The 12426-nt window shown below is 37.8% G+C and overlaps 2 protein-coding genes and 1 pseudogene across 2 annotated transcripts; 1 reads left to right on the top strand and 2 right to left on the bottom strand.

Moving 5' to 3' along the window:
• The first annotated feature begins 290 nt into the window (after nt 1-290).
• LOC131011976 (flavonol synthase/flavanone 3-hydroxylase-like) lies at nt 291-2877 on the top strand. The gene is made up of 3 exons (XM_057939881.1): nt 291-824; nt 1607-1934; nt 2525-2877. The coding sequence occupies exons 1-3, from the start codon at nt 358-360 to the stop codon at nt 2735-2737; spliced, it is 1008 nt and encodes a 335-aa protein (XP_057795864.1). The 5' UTR covers nt 291-357; the 3' UTR covers nt 2738-2877.
• A 30-nt stretch (nt 2878-2907) lies between these two features.
• Nucleotides 2908-6655, bottom strand: LOC131011975 (fluoride export protein 1-like). Its single transcript, XM_057939880.1, has 7 exons — nt 6342-6655; nt 4568-4972; nt 4418-4492; nt 4210-4308; nt 3932-4124; nt 3427-3836; nt 2908-3345 (listed from the first exon to the last, which is right to left on the bottom strand). Exons 2-7 carry the CDS (start codon nt 4943-4945, stop codon nt 3127-3129), a joined length of 1374 nt encoding a protein of 457 aa, XP_057795863.1. The 5' UTR covers nt 4946-4972; nt 6342-6655; the 3' UTR covers nt 2908-3126.
• A 5346-nt stretch (nt 6656-12001) lies between these two features.
• On the bottom strand, nt 12002-12131 carry LOC131013748 (small nucleolar RNA Z247; annotated as a pseudogene).
• Between the last annotated feature and the right edge of the window lie 295 nt (nt 12132-12426).

Here is a 12426-nt window from a genome sequence, read left to right as displayed (position 1 = left end):
TTAAAAGAAAAAAGATTAATGAATCTACCTTTTCAATTTAATCCCATTGCATATAACATCAATATATGCATCATTTCTAGAAATAAATGCTCAACAAACATATTAATGTATGGTCATGTCTATCTCATTTGCATGCTATAAAAGTACGAATGAAATCTTATATCCCCAAACGATCGACGTCGTTTCATAACTGTGGGGTTGTTAGTTGTTACCACGTGTATTTTCTGTAAAAAAAAAAAATTATTCCGCTCATATGTAATGTGTAAAAATAAGAATCACAGAATTGGAGTGGTCCAACTCGTCGTATATAAAGAAAGGCAGTTGGGAGAAGAAGAAAAGTTGAAAAGAAAGAGAAAAATGGAGGTTGAGAGAGTGCAGTCTATCGCTTCACAATCGAAGCTAGCAAACATCATCCCTTCCCAATTCATCCGGCCGGAAGACGAGCAGCCGGCGGCGACCACCCTGCACGGGGTGGTGCTGGAGGTTCCGGTGATCGACCTCGGCGGCGGCGACATTGATGATAAGACTAGGAGATTGATAAGCGAAGCAAGCAGCGATTGGGGGATCTTCCAAGTGGTGAACCATGGAATCCCCGATGAAGTCATAGCCAAATTGCAACGAGTTGGGAGAGAATTCTTTGAGCTTCCAGAAGAAGAGAAGGAGTTGATTGCTAAAACACCAGATTCTGGAATCCAAGGCTATGGAACTAGCTTGCAGAAAGAGGTTGAAGCCAAAAAAGGTTGGGTTGATCATTTGTTCCACATTATATGGCCACCTGCAGCTATCAACTACGACTTTTGGCCTCAAAACCCACCTTCTTACAGGTCACATATCTTCTTACCTTCAAATTTCTTTTATCTATCATTTGAATTTGCGCAGCAAAACTACATAGAAGAAACAAACGATTAATGCATTTTTTTCACTTCAAAAACCTTCAATTTTGGAAAGAATTTGATGTATTTGAAGTGAAAAGATAAGGACACAAATTATGATTAACCGTTTCTTTTATTTAGTACAATCTACATACAACGTATTAATTTGAAGACACATGCAAGTTGGATAGTAACGAGAAACAATTAAGGGTTAATGGTGTTTTTTACCCTATTTGAAAAACGAAACATAAAATATACCCACCCAAAATTAAATATATAAAATGTACCCATTTTGAGGTTGAAAGGACTAAGATACCCTTAAAACAAAAAGGAAATACCAAACAAATCCCCTCCAAAAAAAATCAAAAATCGCTCGTCTTGCTCGTCTTGCTCGACATTGAACTATTGCTCGACATGCTCGACAGCAATTTGAACTATTGCTCGTCTTGCTCGACATTGAACTATTGCTCGACATGCTCGACAGTTCTTAATTGCTCGACACTCGATGTTCGAGGCGTCGAGCAATAGTTCAATTTGAACTATTGCTCGACATGCTCGATGCTCGACAGTTCAATGCTCGACGCTTCAGTGTCGAGCAATGCGCGAATTACACATAGGGGTAAAAATGTCCTAAGTGGGTAGATTTTATTGTTTTAAAAAAAGTGGGTATATTTTATATTTCATCTTTCAAAAAGGGTATATCCCATTTTGCCTCAACAATTAATGTATGGCAGAGAAGCAAATGAGGAGTACGCGGAGAAGCTTCTAGAGGTTTCGGAGAAGCTGATGAAGTGGTTGTCGCTAGGGTTAGGGCTGGAGGAGGGGGAGCTGAAGGCGGCTATGGGCGGCGAAGACGTGGCTTATCTGATGAAAATAAACTACTACCCGCCGTGTCCCCGCCCCGACCTTGCGCTCGGGGTGGTGGCCCACACCGACATGTCGGCGATCACGATCCTCGTACCCAACCAAGTTCAAGGCCTCCAAGTCTTCAGGGATGAGCACTGGTACGATGTCAAGTATATACCTAATGCCCTCATCGTACACATTGGCGACCAAATTGAGGTAATTCAAATCATCTTTTTTAAATTTATTTCTCCAAAAATAATAAAATTGGAATAATAACTCGGTTTGTGATTTACTGTTGAATGTGCCACGATCGAATACAATAAAGTTTTTTAGACGGAATTAGTTTGTGTTTACCAAAATTGTGATTTGAAACATCTTTTCGTGTGCGTTTTGAAGTTGTCACAATTATATACTCCCTCCGTCCCATAAGCTTAGGCTTGTTTTCCTTTTTTGAATGTCCCATTTATATAGGCTTGTTTCCATAAAAAGTAATGTTTTTTTACTCATTTACTATTATATCCCTATTTAATTCTTTAATTTACTCCCACTTTAATACATCATTAGATAATAAATATGGGCATACTAGGAAATTTACTTATATATTTTCATTTCCAATGATTTTTCTTAATCTGTGTGAAAATCCCAATCAGCCTAAGCTTATGGGACGGAGGGAGTATGTCATTTACTTGGTATTGTATAATGATAAAAGGTAGGTGCAAATTAAATGAAGTTCACATACGTAATGGTGTCGACAGTTGTTGGAGTTGTTTTTTTTATTGATGACGCATTATTTTGGTATTTGGCAGATACTAAGCAATGGGAAATACAAGGCTGTGTATCACAGGAGTACAGTAAACAAGGAGAATACTAGAATGTCTTGGCCTGTGTTTGTGGAGCCACCTCAGGATTTTGAATTGGGGCCAATTCCAAAGCTTGTGAATCAACAAAATCCACCAAAATACAAGACCAAGAAGTATAAAGATTATGCTTATTGCAAGCTTAACAAGATTCCTCAGTGATTTTGTCACTCTACCCACCAAACAAATAAGAGCTGTTGTATTTGGAATCAAAACGCTGTGTTTTAATGCATAGGCATAGCAGCCTCTGCTGTGATTCCCATCAATTTCAAACAGGGGGAAGCTTCAATTTTTGTCTAAAACCATCTAATTGTGAGCGTCATTACACTCCATTACTCTACAAGTATAAATATACTACTAATATAACAATAACAATATTACATCATCGAATGACATTTACAAGAAAAGAGAAAAGATTCCTAAATATAGAAACCTTAATCGTGGACTAGGTTGGAAATTAATTTCAGCATTTCTTGCCTGCCCTTTTCGAGTTCCAAATTCTAGAATGAGACAATCTTTGATGAATAGTTTCTTCAAAAGGATACCATTATTCAAGAATAAGCCCTCACCCAGACTGGAACAGAGTATATAAGAGTTCCCAAAGTGAAGGAAACGGCAATGGTGATGGCTGCATAAGCATAGGCCCTCCATGGATGCTTGCTTTCTCTCATTGCATGAAACTCCGCGACGAATGTCGAAACTGTGCTTAGGCAACCAAGCAGACCTAATTGGATCCCATTTGCCACAGTATTGCACTCCTTATTATTCACCTGTATAAATTAAGGAGAGTTTGCATTCACACAAGAGATTTTCAAAGTGTATTTAGCAATGCCATAAAGTGGATGTTTTACCGCCTTTTTCAGCGTGGCAAGTGCAGCCATGACACAAGCAGCAGCAACATTAGCAGCAAGGGTGCCAAAGGGCATCCATTTTAAGGTGGCGTTTTTGCCTAGGCCACGGCCGTTGAGACGAGCCAAGTACCACCTAATCCAGACGCCCAAGGGCCCAACCATGCAAGCCAAGAACAGCTGAGCCTCACTGCTTCCGGAGTCGAATTCTCTCCTTGCCAGACTCCCGAACACGCTCCATAGCAGGGCTAGCATCAGCAAAAGCATCACCATGAACGTCGAGAGGCAGTAGTACTTGTGTGAGATGGAATCACTGTAGCAAGATCTTGTGTGTGATCGTCTGTGCAGCAGCCATTTCAAGCCCTTGGCGGTCTCAATCCCGAAGATGATCGAGTAAGCGACTAGAAACAAGCCTTTCAAGATACAGAAATAGATATATATCAATTCCATTGCTTGAATATATCATCAATTCATCATCCCTTGATGTTAGATAAACTTATATACTAACCTAGGAAAATGCCAAGAAATGCAAATACCCATCGGCCATCGACACTGAGGTCAAGCATCTTCTGATTCCAGCCACTGAAAGTTGTAAGGCTCCCCAAGAAACCTGTTGTCAAACCAATAGCTAACTGATCCGAAACTTTCACGATATCGCCTTTGAAGACAACACCGAACCACCCCATCAGAAACGAACCTACCTGACGAAAGTCAAGGTAAATTTTCATTGAGCAGAGTCAAATGATAAAAAAAAGGCAGCAGAGAGAGAGAGAGAGAGAGAGCAACCATGTTGGAAGGAAGATCGGGATACATATAACTCCGGTCACTTGTTGCACCAATTACGCTGGGTCCGAAGAGCTTTTGAAGACCATATCGAACTAGAATCTGACCAACAAAATGGTAAGCTTTCTTGGATTTCTCTATGCATGACTAACTATGGCACAAACATAGAGGAAAATACAATCACTCACATAAAGAAGGATTGACAGATTACCCCAAGAATTCCAAACACAGCAAGAGAAAGGAGACACGTAACGTACTCTAACAACCATGGAATTTCATTCTCATCCTGCACAGAAACATCAGAAGCTACTTGAATCGCCACGAGCTAGCATTAACCTAGCAAAAATAGAAATATACTTACGATCTTCTTTTCTCCATGTTGAACCATTGCATCAGCAGAAAGGGGGGAGATGTTCTCCAAGTCCGGTGCTACCGGAAAAGCAGCATCCGAGTAAGGCTCCAAGAGGTTGTCGTCTTGAACTGGAACGACAGCGCCATTCTCTGCCAAATTCTCCAAGGAGAAGTGACTCCGGCCACTTGCACTGACTCTGTTGCTGTGGAGTGCCCTATCACCAATATCCCCTGCCTCCGAGACAGACTCACTCTCAATCACATCATCAGAGTGTCGTGCCAAAGAAAATGATGTACTCAAAGAGCACCTTCTTGAAGAACTCGCAACACTTAGCCTACCAAAGGAATCACTCCGTCTAGATTCCAGTTCTGGATTCTGATGATCCATAATCCTTTACTTGTTCTACTCAAAAAACTTCAAAACATTTCTGTGTCAATTGACAATACAAATTATGATGCAACTTGCATCGCATGATAATCCAAATCCAACTACTCCATGATGGAAAAGATATTGACACAACATGATCTCCCAGCAAAGCTTTGTTTTCTAGACAGATGCCAACCCAATATAATACAAATGTAAAACTGTCCCAACATATAATCAAATATAATGATGCATAGGAAAACAAGATACATGAATAAGATAAATAGAATTTGAGGTTAGGACAAAAAACTTACAATGAAGAGCATCCAATATATGATCTATAATGTCTACACCTATCTTAGTTAAATTACAACAACAAGAATCATGAGCCCTTTTCATAAAAGGGTCAGCTTCATTTTTTCTGTCGCCGGTTATGGTTGACAAAATCACAAGATTTAAGAATCTGGAAAATCTTTAACAATGTATTTATGCATTGAAAGACTTGATAACTTTGGCACGTGCAATTATTCTCTACAGCTTATCAACTGTTGATCTAGTAATGCTACTTTAGTCAATCTATAAACAAATCACAATAGACAGAGTTGCAGTGATGATCAAACACACACAAATATATAGTATGAACTCTATTAAAGAAAAGGTACTGTTTCTTGATAAAGACAACAGCTTTAACCACATGAAGATTGGTGTATGTGCCCGTGATTAACTCTTTGAGAATTGAGGAACATGAGTCAAAACTGGAAAGGAAGAACTAAACACAAAGCAACGAGGACAATTGAATATTCATTCCTTCCCAATATAATGTTGATGTTAAATTCTTTACACGGATTACAATTACTATTGGGGAAACAAAATTACACGAGTGAACTTCCAAAAATTGTCAATTTTTTTAATGTGTTATGGTTAAAATGTGAAGTGCTTCAACATTTCACATTTCCAAGATTAAACAGGAAATCATAACTATGTAAATTTTGGATGCTCCAGAAAAGAAATTAAAAGACTATAAAAGTGAAAACGAAATTGAGAAGTAGATTTTTATGTGGATAATTTTTCACTAAAACCACTAAAACTTGCACTGATTGGGAGATAGACCTTGTTCTCCACTAATGGAACAAAAACCACACAGCCAATCAACAACTTCACTGAGCTGACAAATAAACAATACATTAAAAAACCATAAAGAGCTCCAATTCATCAAAAAGTTAAAACTTTTCCACTCTCCAAATATTAATAATTAAAGTGAACTTTTTCAGAGCCCCACTGCGTCAAAAATAGAGATGATGTTGTAGATTCTATGGGTGGATTACACGGACACAGAATCTACAGTTAATTTATGAACATATACAAAAGAAAAACAGAGTAACCATAATATATACATGTGTTTAGGTGCAAGAGAGAGAACCTTGAACGGGAAGACTTCTTAAAGTGCGTTGCAATAGACAAAGAATCTGGAGAGAGAAGAGCATGGGGTATTCACCCTGAATTTGGGAAATCAAGATTGTGTGAAAGAATAGCGCTGAAATGCGATGGCAACTGCTCCCCTCATAAAATGGTGTGTGCTTTTTCTTTTTTTATGATTAAAATGATGGTTTGTTATTGGAATATGCCGCCTCGAGAGTTTGACGTTTTAGATTTACTCACACATTAATTGAGAGAGAGAGAGAGTTGACAATATGAGTTTATTAATGGCAAAGGAGGAGCGACTGTGACAAGCCAGCCCTAGCTTTTGTGATCAGTCACGTATGGTGACTGAAATACTTTATTTATACCTCACAAAGAGCGATTTTATCATTTAAAATTTGTAAAATTAAGTGATCAAATATATATAATTATTTAATACGTATACAGATTAATTTTTTTGATGGATAAGTAAATAACAGAATCAAAGTTAACAAGTAGTTTTATAACTTTGGACCTGATTGTAACATGATTAGTAAAAAGTGGAATAAGAGCATCGTCCATTGCACAATAGCGGTGGCCGTGATTCTCCAACACTTATTTATGAACTTTTTATAGTTGGGATGAAGGGTGTTAATCAGCGGATTCATCCGCAATCGTTAAATTACAAATTAACAGTTCTGATTTCGTTTCTAGACCCAACTCATTTTATTGAAGTGTCCCACATTGGATTGGAGATAGTGGCATGAGCCATTTTATATGGTGAGGCAACCCTCTCCCCTTATAAGGCCTTTTAAGGGAGGAATGAGCCCAATATCCATTTCTAACACATTTGGATCCAGAATTTTATCGGTTTAAATTTGATCCAACTTCTTTGTTTTGGAATCGATTCGACTCATCCCGTAAACTTTTTATTATTATTTCGAGAAGGTATTTTTAAAATAATTTCAAAAATATTATTGAACTCTACCCTAAAATCTATTACTAATCTATACATCTCTTTTCATAAATAATAAATAATATATAATTCTATTAAAGTTAATACTGTATTTTACTTATATCTTAATTTAAATTTTAGTTATTATTATTATTATTATTATTATTATTATTATTATTATTATTATTATTATTATTATTATTATTATTTTCTTTTTTCAATGTCAAAATAGAAGACACATTGTTCCACTGTTACTAAATATTGTGCTGAAGATAGAGATGAAATTGATTTTAATGATGTTATAATTAATTTTCATCATTTTTTACATACACTGTTACAATAAGTGTATATCTCATTATAATACTAATATATTATTTAGTAATTGATTATTATATTCTTACTTATTATGAATTTTTATAGTAATTTTTTTATATAGATTACGATTTAGTTATTTATTTTTTAATAATTGTTGAAAGTCTAGATCAAATTGAATTTGAGTTTATTTAAAATTTATAAATGTTTTAAAAAGAAAAAAAAATATGGATCTGGGTCTAGACCCGAGATCCTGTGGATCTTATGGATCTAGACCTGGATCTTATTTTTTTAGATCCAACGGATCTGGACCGGATCCGGACCTAAGTAAGAAAATGTGGATCTGGATCTGGACCAAGTAGGATCCGGTCCAGATTCGGCCCATTGTCATCCCTACCTACAAACCCTAATACAACAATGTAACAATACCTAACTAAGGACAAAATAAAGCTGATGCTATGGTTAAAGTAAAACAAACTACAACAGCCAAAATGAGTCTTGCATATAGTCAAAGCACGTGCTGCCAAGGATGCAGAATCAGAAATCTTCAAGAGATATTTTGCTAATGTGGATCTTTATGCTGAGATGGATTATCATGCTGAAGTGTAGAACACGTGGCATGACTAGGATCTTCAACATCCCCCCTCACAATTCGATCGTAGCTAATGAGCACATTCCAAGGGCATTCTTCATGCGCGAGAATAATTGTAAACTAAGGGGTGGTTTAGTAAGGATATCGGCATACTGATTTTGTGATGGAACATGCATGCCTTATCTCAATCAATCTTGCTGCCACTTTGTCACGAACAAAATGTATGTCCAACTCTATGTGCTTCGTCCGTGCACGCATAACTGGATTAAAAGCTAAGGATATGGTACTCATATTGTCAACCCAAATGACAGGAGCCTTGACTTTGATCGATAACTCACCGAAAAGAGATTGTAACCAAGAAATTTCAGCAACCACATGTGCAAGGCTTCTATACTCTGCTTTTGTGCTAGATCTTGAAACAACAGCTTGTTTATTTGAGCTCCATGAAATCAGATTCTTTCCAAGATAAACACAATAACCAGTTATAGATCTTCTATCACCCAAATCGGTTGCCCAGTCTGAATCACTAAAACCAGTGATATTGAGTGGGAACTTTTGTAAATGCAAACCATGATCTTTGGAGCCTGCCAAATATCTAAGAATCCTTTTAACGGCCTTCCAGTGAAAGTTAAGAGGAGCAGACATATACTGGCTAACTTTGTTAACACAAAAGGCAATTTCTGGTCTTGTGATAGTTACATACTAAAGAGCCCCAACTGTGCTTCTGTAGAGCTTTCCGTCAACATTGCTTATGTCCTCCCTTTTGAAAAGTTGACAGGAAGCAACCATTAGGGTAGGACAGCCTTTGGCTTCACCCATTTTGAGTTTGTGAATGAGATCCTTGATATAGCCTCCTTGTTTGAGATGGAGACCATGAGCAGTTTTGGTGATTTCTATACCAAGAAAATTATGGACATCACCAAGATCTTTGAGAGAGAAGTAAGCATTAAGCTGATGAATAACCTATCAAATGTCAGAGGGTATGGAACCTGTGATGAGCATATCATCAACATAAATAAGAAGATAGATAGTAGAAGCACCTCTAGTTCTGAAAAATAATGAATGATCTGCCCTTGACTGAGAAAAACCAAGACCAATGAGAACATATTTAATGGTTAGAAACCAAGATCTAGAGGCTTGCTTAAGGCCATATAGAGCTTTCTTAAGCTTGCAAACCATAGGGGCTGAACTGGTGGCTCAAAACTAGGAGGTGGCTTCATATAAATATCCTCCTGTAAATCTCCATTAAGAAACGTGTTATCCACATCCATGTGAGTGATATTCCAGCCAAAGTTAATAGCTAAAGATAGAACAAGACGAATTGTAGCAGGCTTAACCAACGGACTAAAAGTTTCATTGAAATCAAAGCTAGGCTCTTGAGAAAAACCTTGAGCCACAAGTTTGGCTTTATAGTTAGAAATGGACCTGTCAGCATGTCTCTTGATCTTGAATACCCACTTGCAGCCGATGGCATGTTTGCCAGAGGGAAGGGGACAGAAAATCCAGGTGCCCTTTTTATCAAAGCATAAATTTCAAGACCCATAGCTCTCCTCCAAACATCAACTTTCAAAGCTTCAACATGATTTCTGGGCCCAACAAATAAATAGTCAAAATCCTCATGAGTTTGAGCAGTATAAATCTTAAGCTTGAAAATGCCAGCCTTGGAACGTGTCACCATGGGATGAGTAGTAGTCACAATAGGTGGTGGATCAACAGAAATATTACTAGGCATATTAGATGATTCAGTTACTGAGGGAGAGGTAGACTGAATAGAAGTTGATGGAGAGGAGGCAGGAGATGGTGATGATGGTGGAGTATTAGGATGGGCAGAATTGGAAGTAGGATGAGGTGATGGTGGAGGAGTAAGTTGAGGAGTGGGTGTTGGATAGAGGGAAGGAGGAAGAAAAGACTTGAATGATAGAGTAGAAGAAATATGATGGGAAGATGAGGGAGATTTGGAATAAGGGAAACCATTTTCATTAAATAAAGCATCCCTACTGATTACAAGTTTGCCATTGGAAAGTAGAACTTTGTAACCCTTATGTTGGGTGCTATAACCAATGAATGTGCCTGGTGAAGATCTGAATTGTAGCTTATGTGAGTTAGTGGGCCTCAGGTAGGGATAGCATAGGCGGCCAAAAACTTTTAAGAGAGAGTAGTCAGGTTTAGTATGAAAAAGGGTCTCATAAGGAGTAGAAAACTATAAAATTTTGGTTGGAGTTCTATTGATGATAAAAACTGAAGAGGTAAAAGCATCATCCAAAAAATGTGGGGAAGGTTTGCTTGAGCTAAAAGAGAAAGACCTACTTCAACAATGTGTCTATGTTTCCTTTCAGCCAAAAACAGGTTTGCTTGAGCTAAAAGAGAAAGACCTACTTCACATTTTGTTGAGGTGTATAAGGGCAATAAATCCTATGTAGAATCCCAGAATTTTGAAGAAAATAAGTCAACCCTTGATACTCACCACCCCAATCAGTATGGATCATCTTTATTTTCTTGGAAAATTGTGTTTCAACCAAGGTTTTGAATCTCTGAAAGATAGTATTAACTTCAGACGTTTGTTTAAGAATATATAGCCAAGTGAATATGCTATGATGATCTATAAATAAAACATAGTATCCGTAACCATTTCTAGATATCACAGCACAGGTGAAGGGCCCCAAAGGTCACTGTGTATGAGAGCAAGAGGTTCATTGTGTTGTGAGAGAGAGTGAGAATAAGGCAATCTGTGAATTCTAGAAACAGAACAAGAATGGCAGAAATTAAGAGCTTCCATTGAATCATAAGAGACATTACAGTTGTGGAGAACTTTCTTGAGTATATCAAGAGCACAATGTCATAATCTCTTATGCCACGTATCTAAGCAAGAACTAGAAACTAATATATCAACATTACTAATAGAGAGAACCATAGGTCTAGAAGTAGTTGAATGAGTATTTCTACTCTTGATTGAATGAGACAAATTCTTGAAACAGGCAGCAGGTGGAAGCTTTTGAAGGGAGAACTGGTAGAGGCCATCTTTAAGGGTGCCCTTGAGAAGGATTGCCTTGGTTTCCTGATCCTTGACAAGACAATAAAGAGGATGAAACTCAAAGAAAACATTGTTGTCACTAGCAAACTGAGAGACACTAAGTAGATTTTTAGTTATGGTGGGAACATGGAGAAGATTTTTTAGAATGAAATTTTTCGAATGAAGAGAAGATTTAAAAACTGAATCACCAATATGAGCAATATTAACATATGTGATCCATTGCCCATTTGTAAAACTTACCTCCATGATACTATGAGGTAGAATGAAGAGCATTGTAATAATTGGAAACATGATTGGTGGCACCCGAGTCAAGGTACCAACTGGAAAGGCTCCCATTATCAAAGTTGAAATCTGATGCAGAAGAAGAGGTAGGAAGTTGAGCAAGATGCAATCCGGGCTGTTGAGCAAAGTTATGCTGATATGAGGTTGGTGGTGGATAGTTTTGTTGATTTGTAGAAGGAGGCCTGCTGTTGTTGTTCCTTGGTGTAGGTATGAAGTTCGGCTCAAACCTATGCTAACACCTATCTGCTGTGTGGCCAGGAATCCCACAAACTTGGCATATTGGTTTGTTTCTACCATACCTTCCTCCTGATCTTCCACCACCTCTGTTGTTGCCACAACCTCTTCCACCAAAACCTACTCTAGAGTTATAGTTGTTCCCTTGATATCATTTGCCTCTGCTTGTCTGATTTGAAGGAGTGTTGTTGCCTTGATGACTAGAGGATACAAAATTCACAAAAGGTTGAGAGCCTTCAGAGTTCACAACATGAGTTTTGGCTGACTCAACCCTACTTTCAAAACTCAAAAGTAAAGAACTTACATCACCAAGACTCCAGACTTCAGGCTTAGAGGTAATAGTTACCATAACAGAGTCGTACTCAGAACCTAAGCCAGAAAGGATCTGGTCGTCTTCATTGACAAGATATCCAGCTGACCCAAGTAAATCACAACAATTGTGATTTTACTGAGGTAATCTCTCATAGGCATATAATCTTCTTTGAGAGTTTGTAGCTGTAACTTATACTGCATAACTTTGGCCTTTGACTGATTTGAAAATTTTTGGAAGAGAGATTCCCAGATCTCTTTGTTGGTGTCGAGGCCAACAACAAGAATCAGTGTGCTCTCTGTGAGAGAAGATAAAATCCAGGCAGATAGGAGTTGATCCTGACGAACCCAGGCATGGAACTCAGGTAATGTTGAAGATGGTGGATCTTCTG

The sequence above is a fragment of the Salvia miltiorrhiza genome, chromosome 2, assembly GCF_028751815.1.
Source record: "Salvia miltiorrhiza cultivar Shanhuang (shh) chromosome 2, IMPLAD_Smil_shh, whole genome shotgun sequence".
Taxonomy (NCBI): Eukaryota; Viridiplantae; Streptophyta; class Magnoliopsida; order Lamiales; family Lamiaceae; genus Salvia; species Salvia miltiorrhiza.
Note: the sequence above shows the minus strand (reverse complement) of the source record. Positions and strands in the feature narration are given on the sequence as shown.

What these genes read in the sequence shown, in the direction of transcription:
- LOC131011976 (XM_057939881.1), top strand. Translation starts at nt 358, where the DNA reads ATGGAGGTTGAGAGAGTGCAGTCTATCGCTTCACAATCGAAGCTAGCA. An exon ending in CAAAACCCACCTTCTTACAG is followed by an intron (nt 825 to 1,606) that starts GTCACATATCTT and finishes AATGTATGGCAG; the next exon opens with AGAAGCAAATGAGGAGTACG. An exon ending in ACATTGGCGACCAAATTGAG is followed by an intron (nt 1,935 to 2,524) that starts GTAATTCAAATC and finishes GGTATTTGGCAG; the next exon opens with ATACTAAGCAATGGGAAATA.
- LOC131011975 (XM_057939880.1), bottom strand. Translation starts at nt 4,945, where the DNA reads ATGGATCATCAGAATCCAGAACTGGAATCTAGACGGAGTGATTCCTTT. An exon ending in AACATGGAGAAAAGAAGATC is followed by an intron (nt 4,493 to 4,567) that starts GTAAGTATATTT and finishes GTTTCTGTGCAG; the next exon opens with GATGAGAATGAAATTCCATG. An exon ending in TTGCCACGCTGAAAAAGGCG is followed by an intron (nt 3,346 to 3,426) that starts GTAAAACATCCA and finishes TAATTTATACAG; the next exon opens with GTGAATAATAAGGAGTGCAA.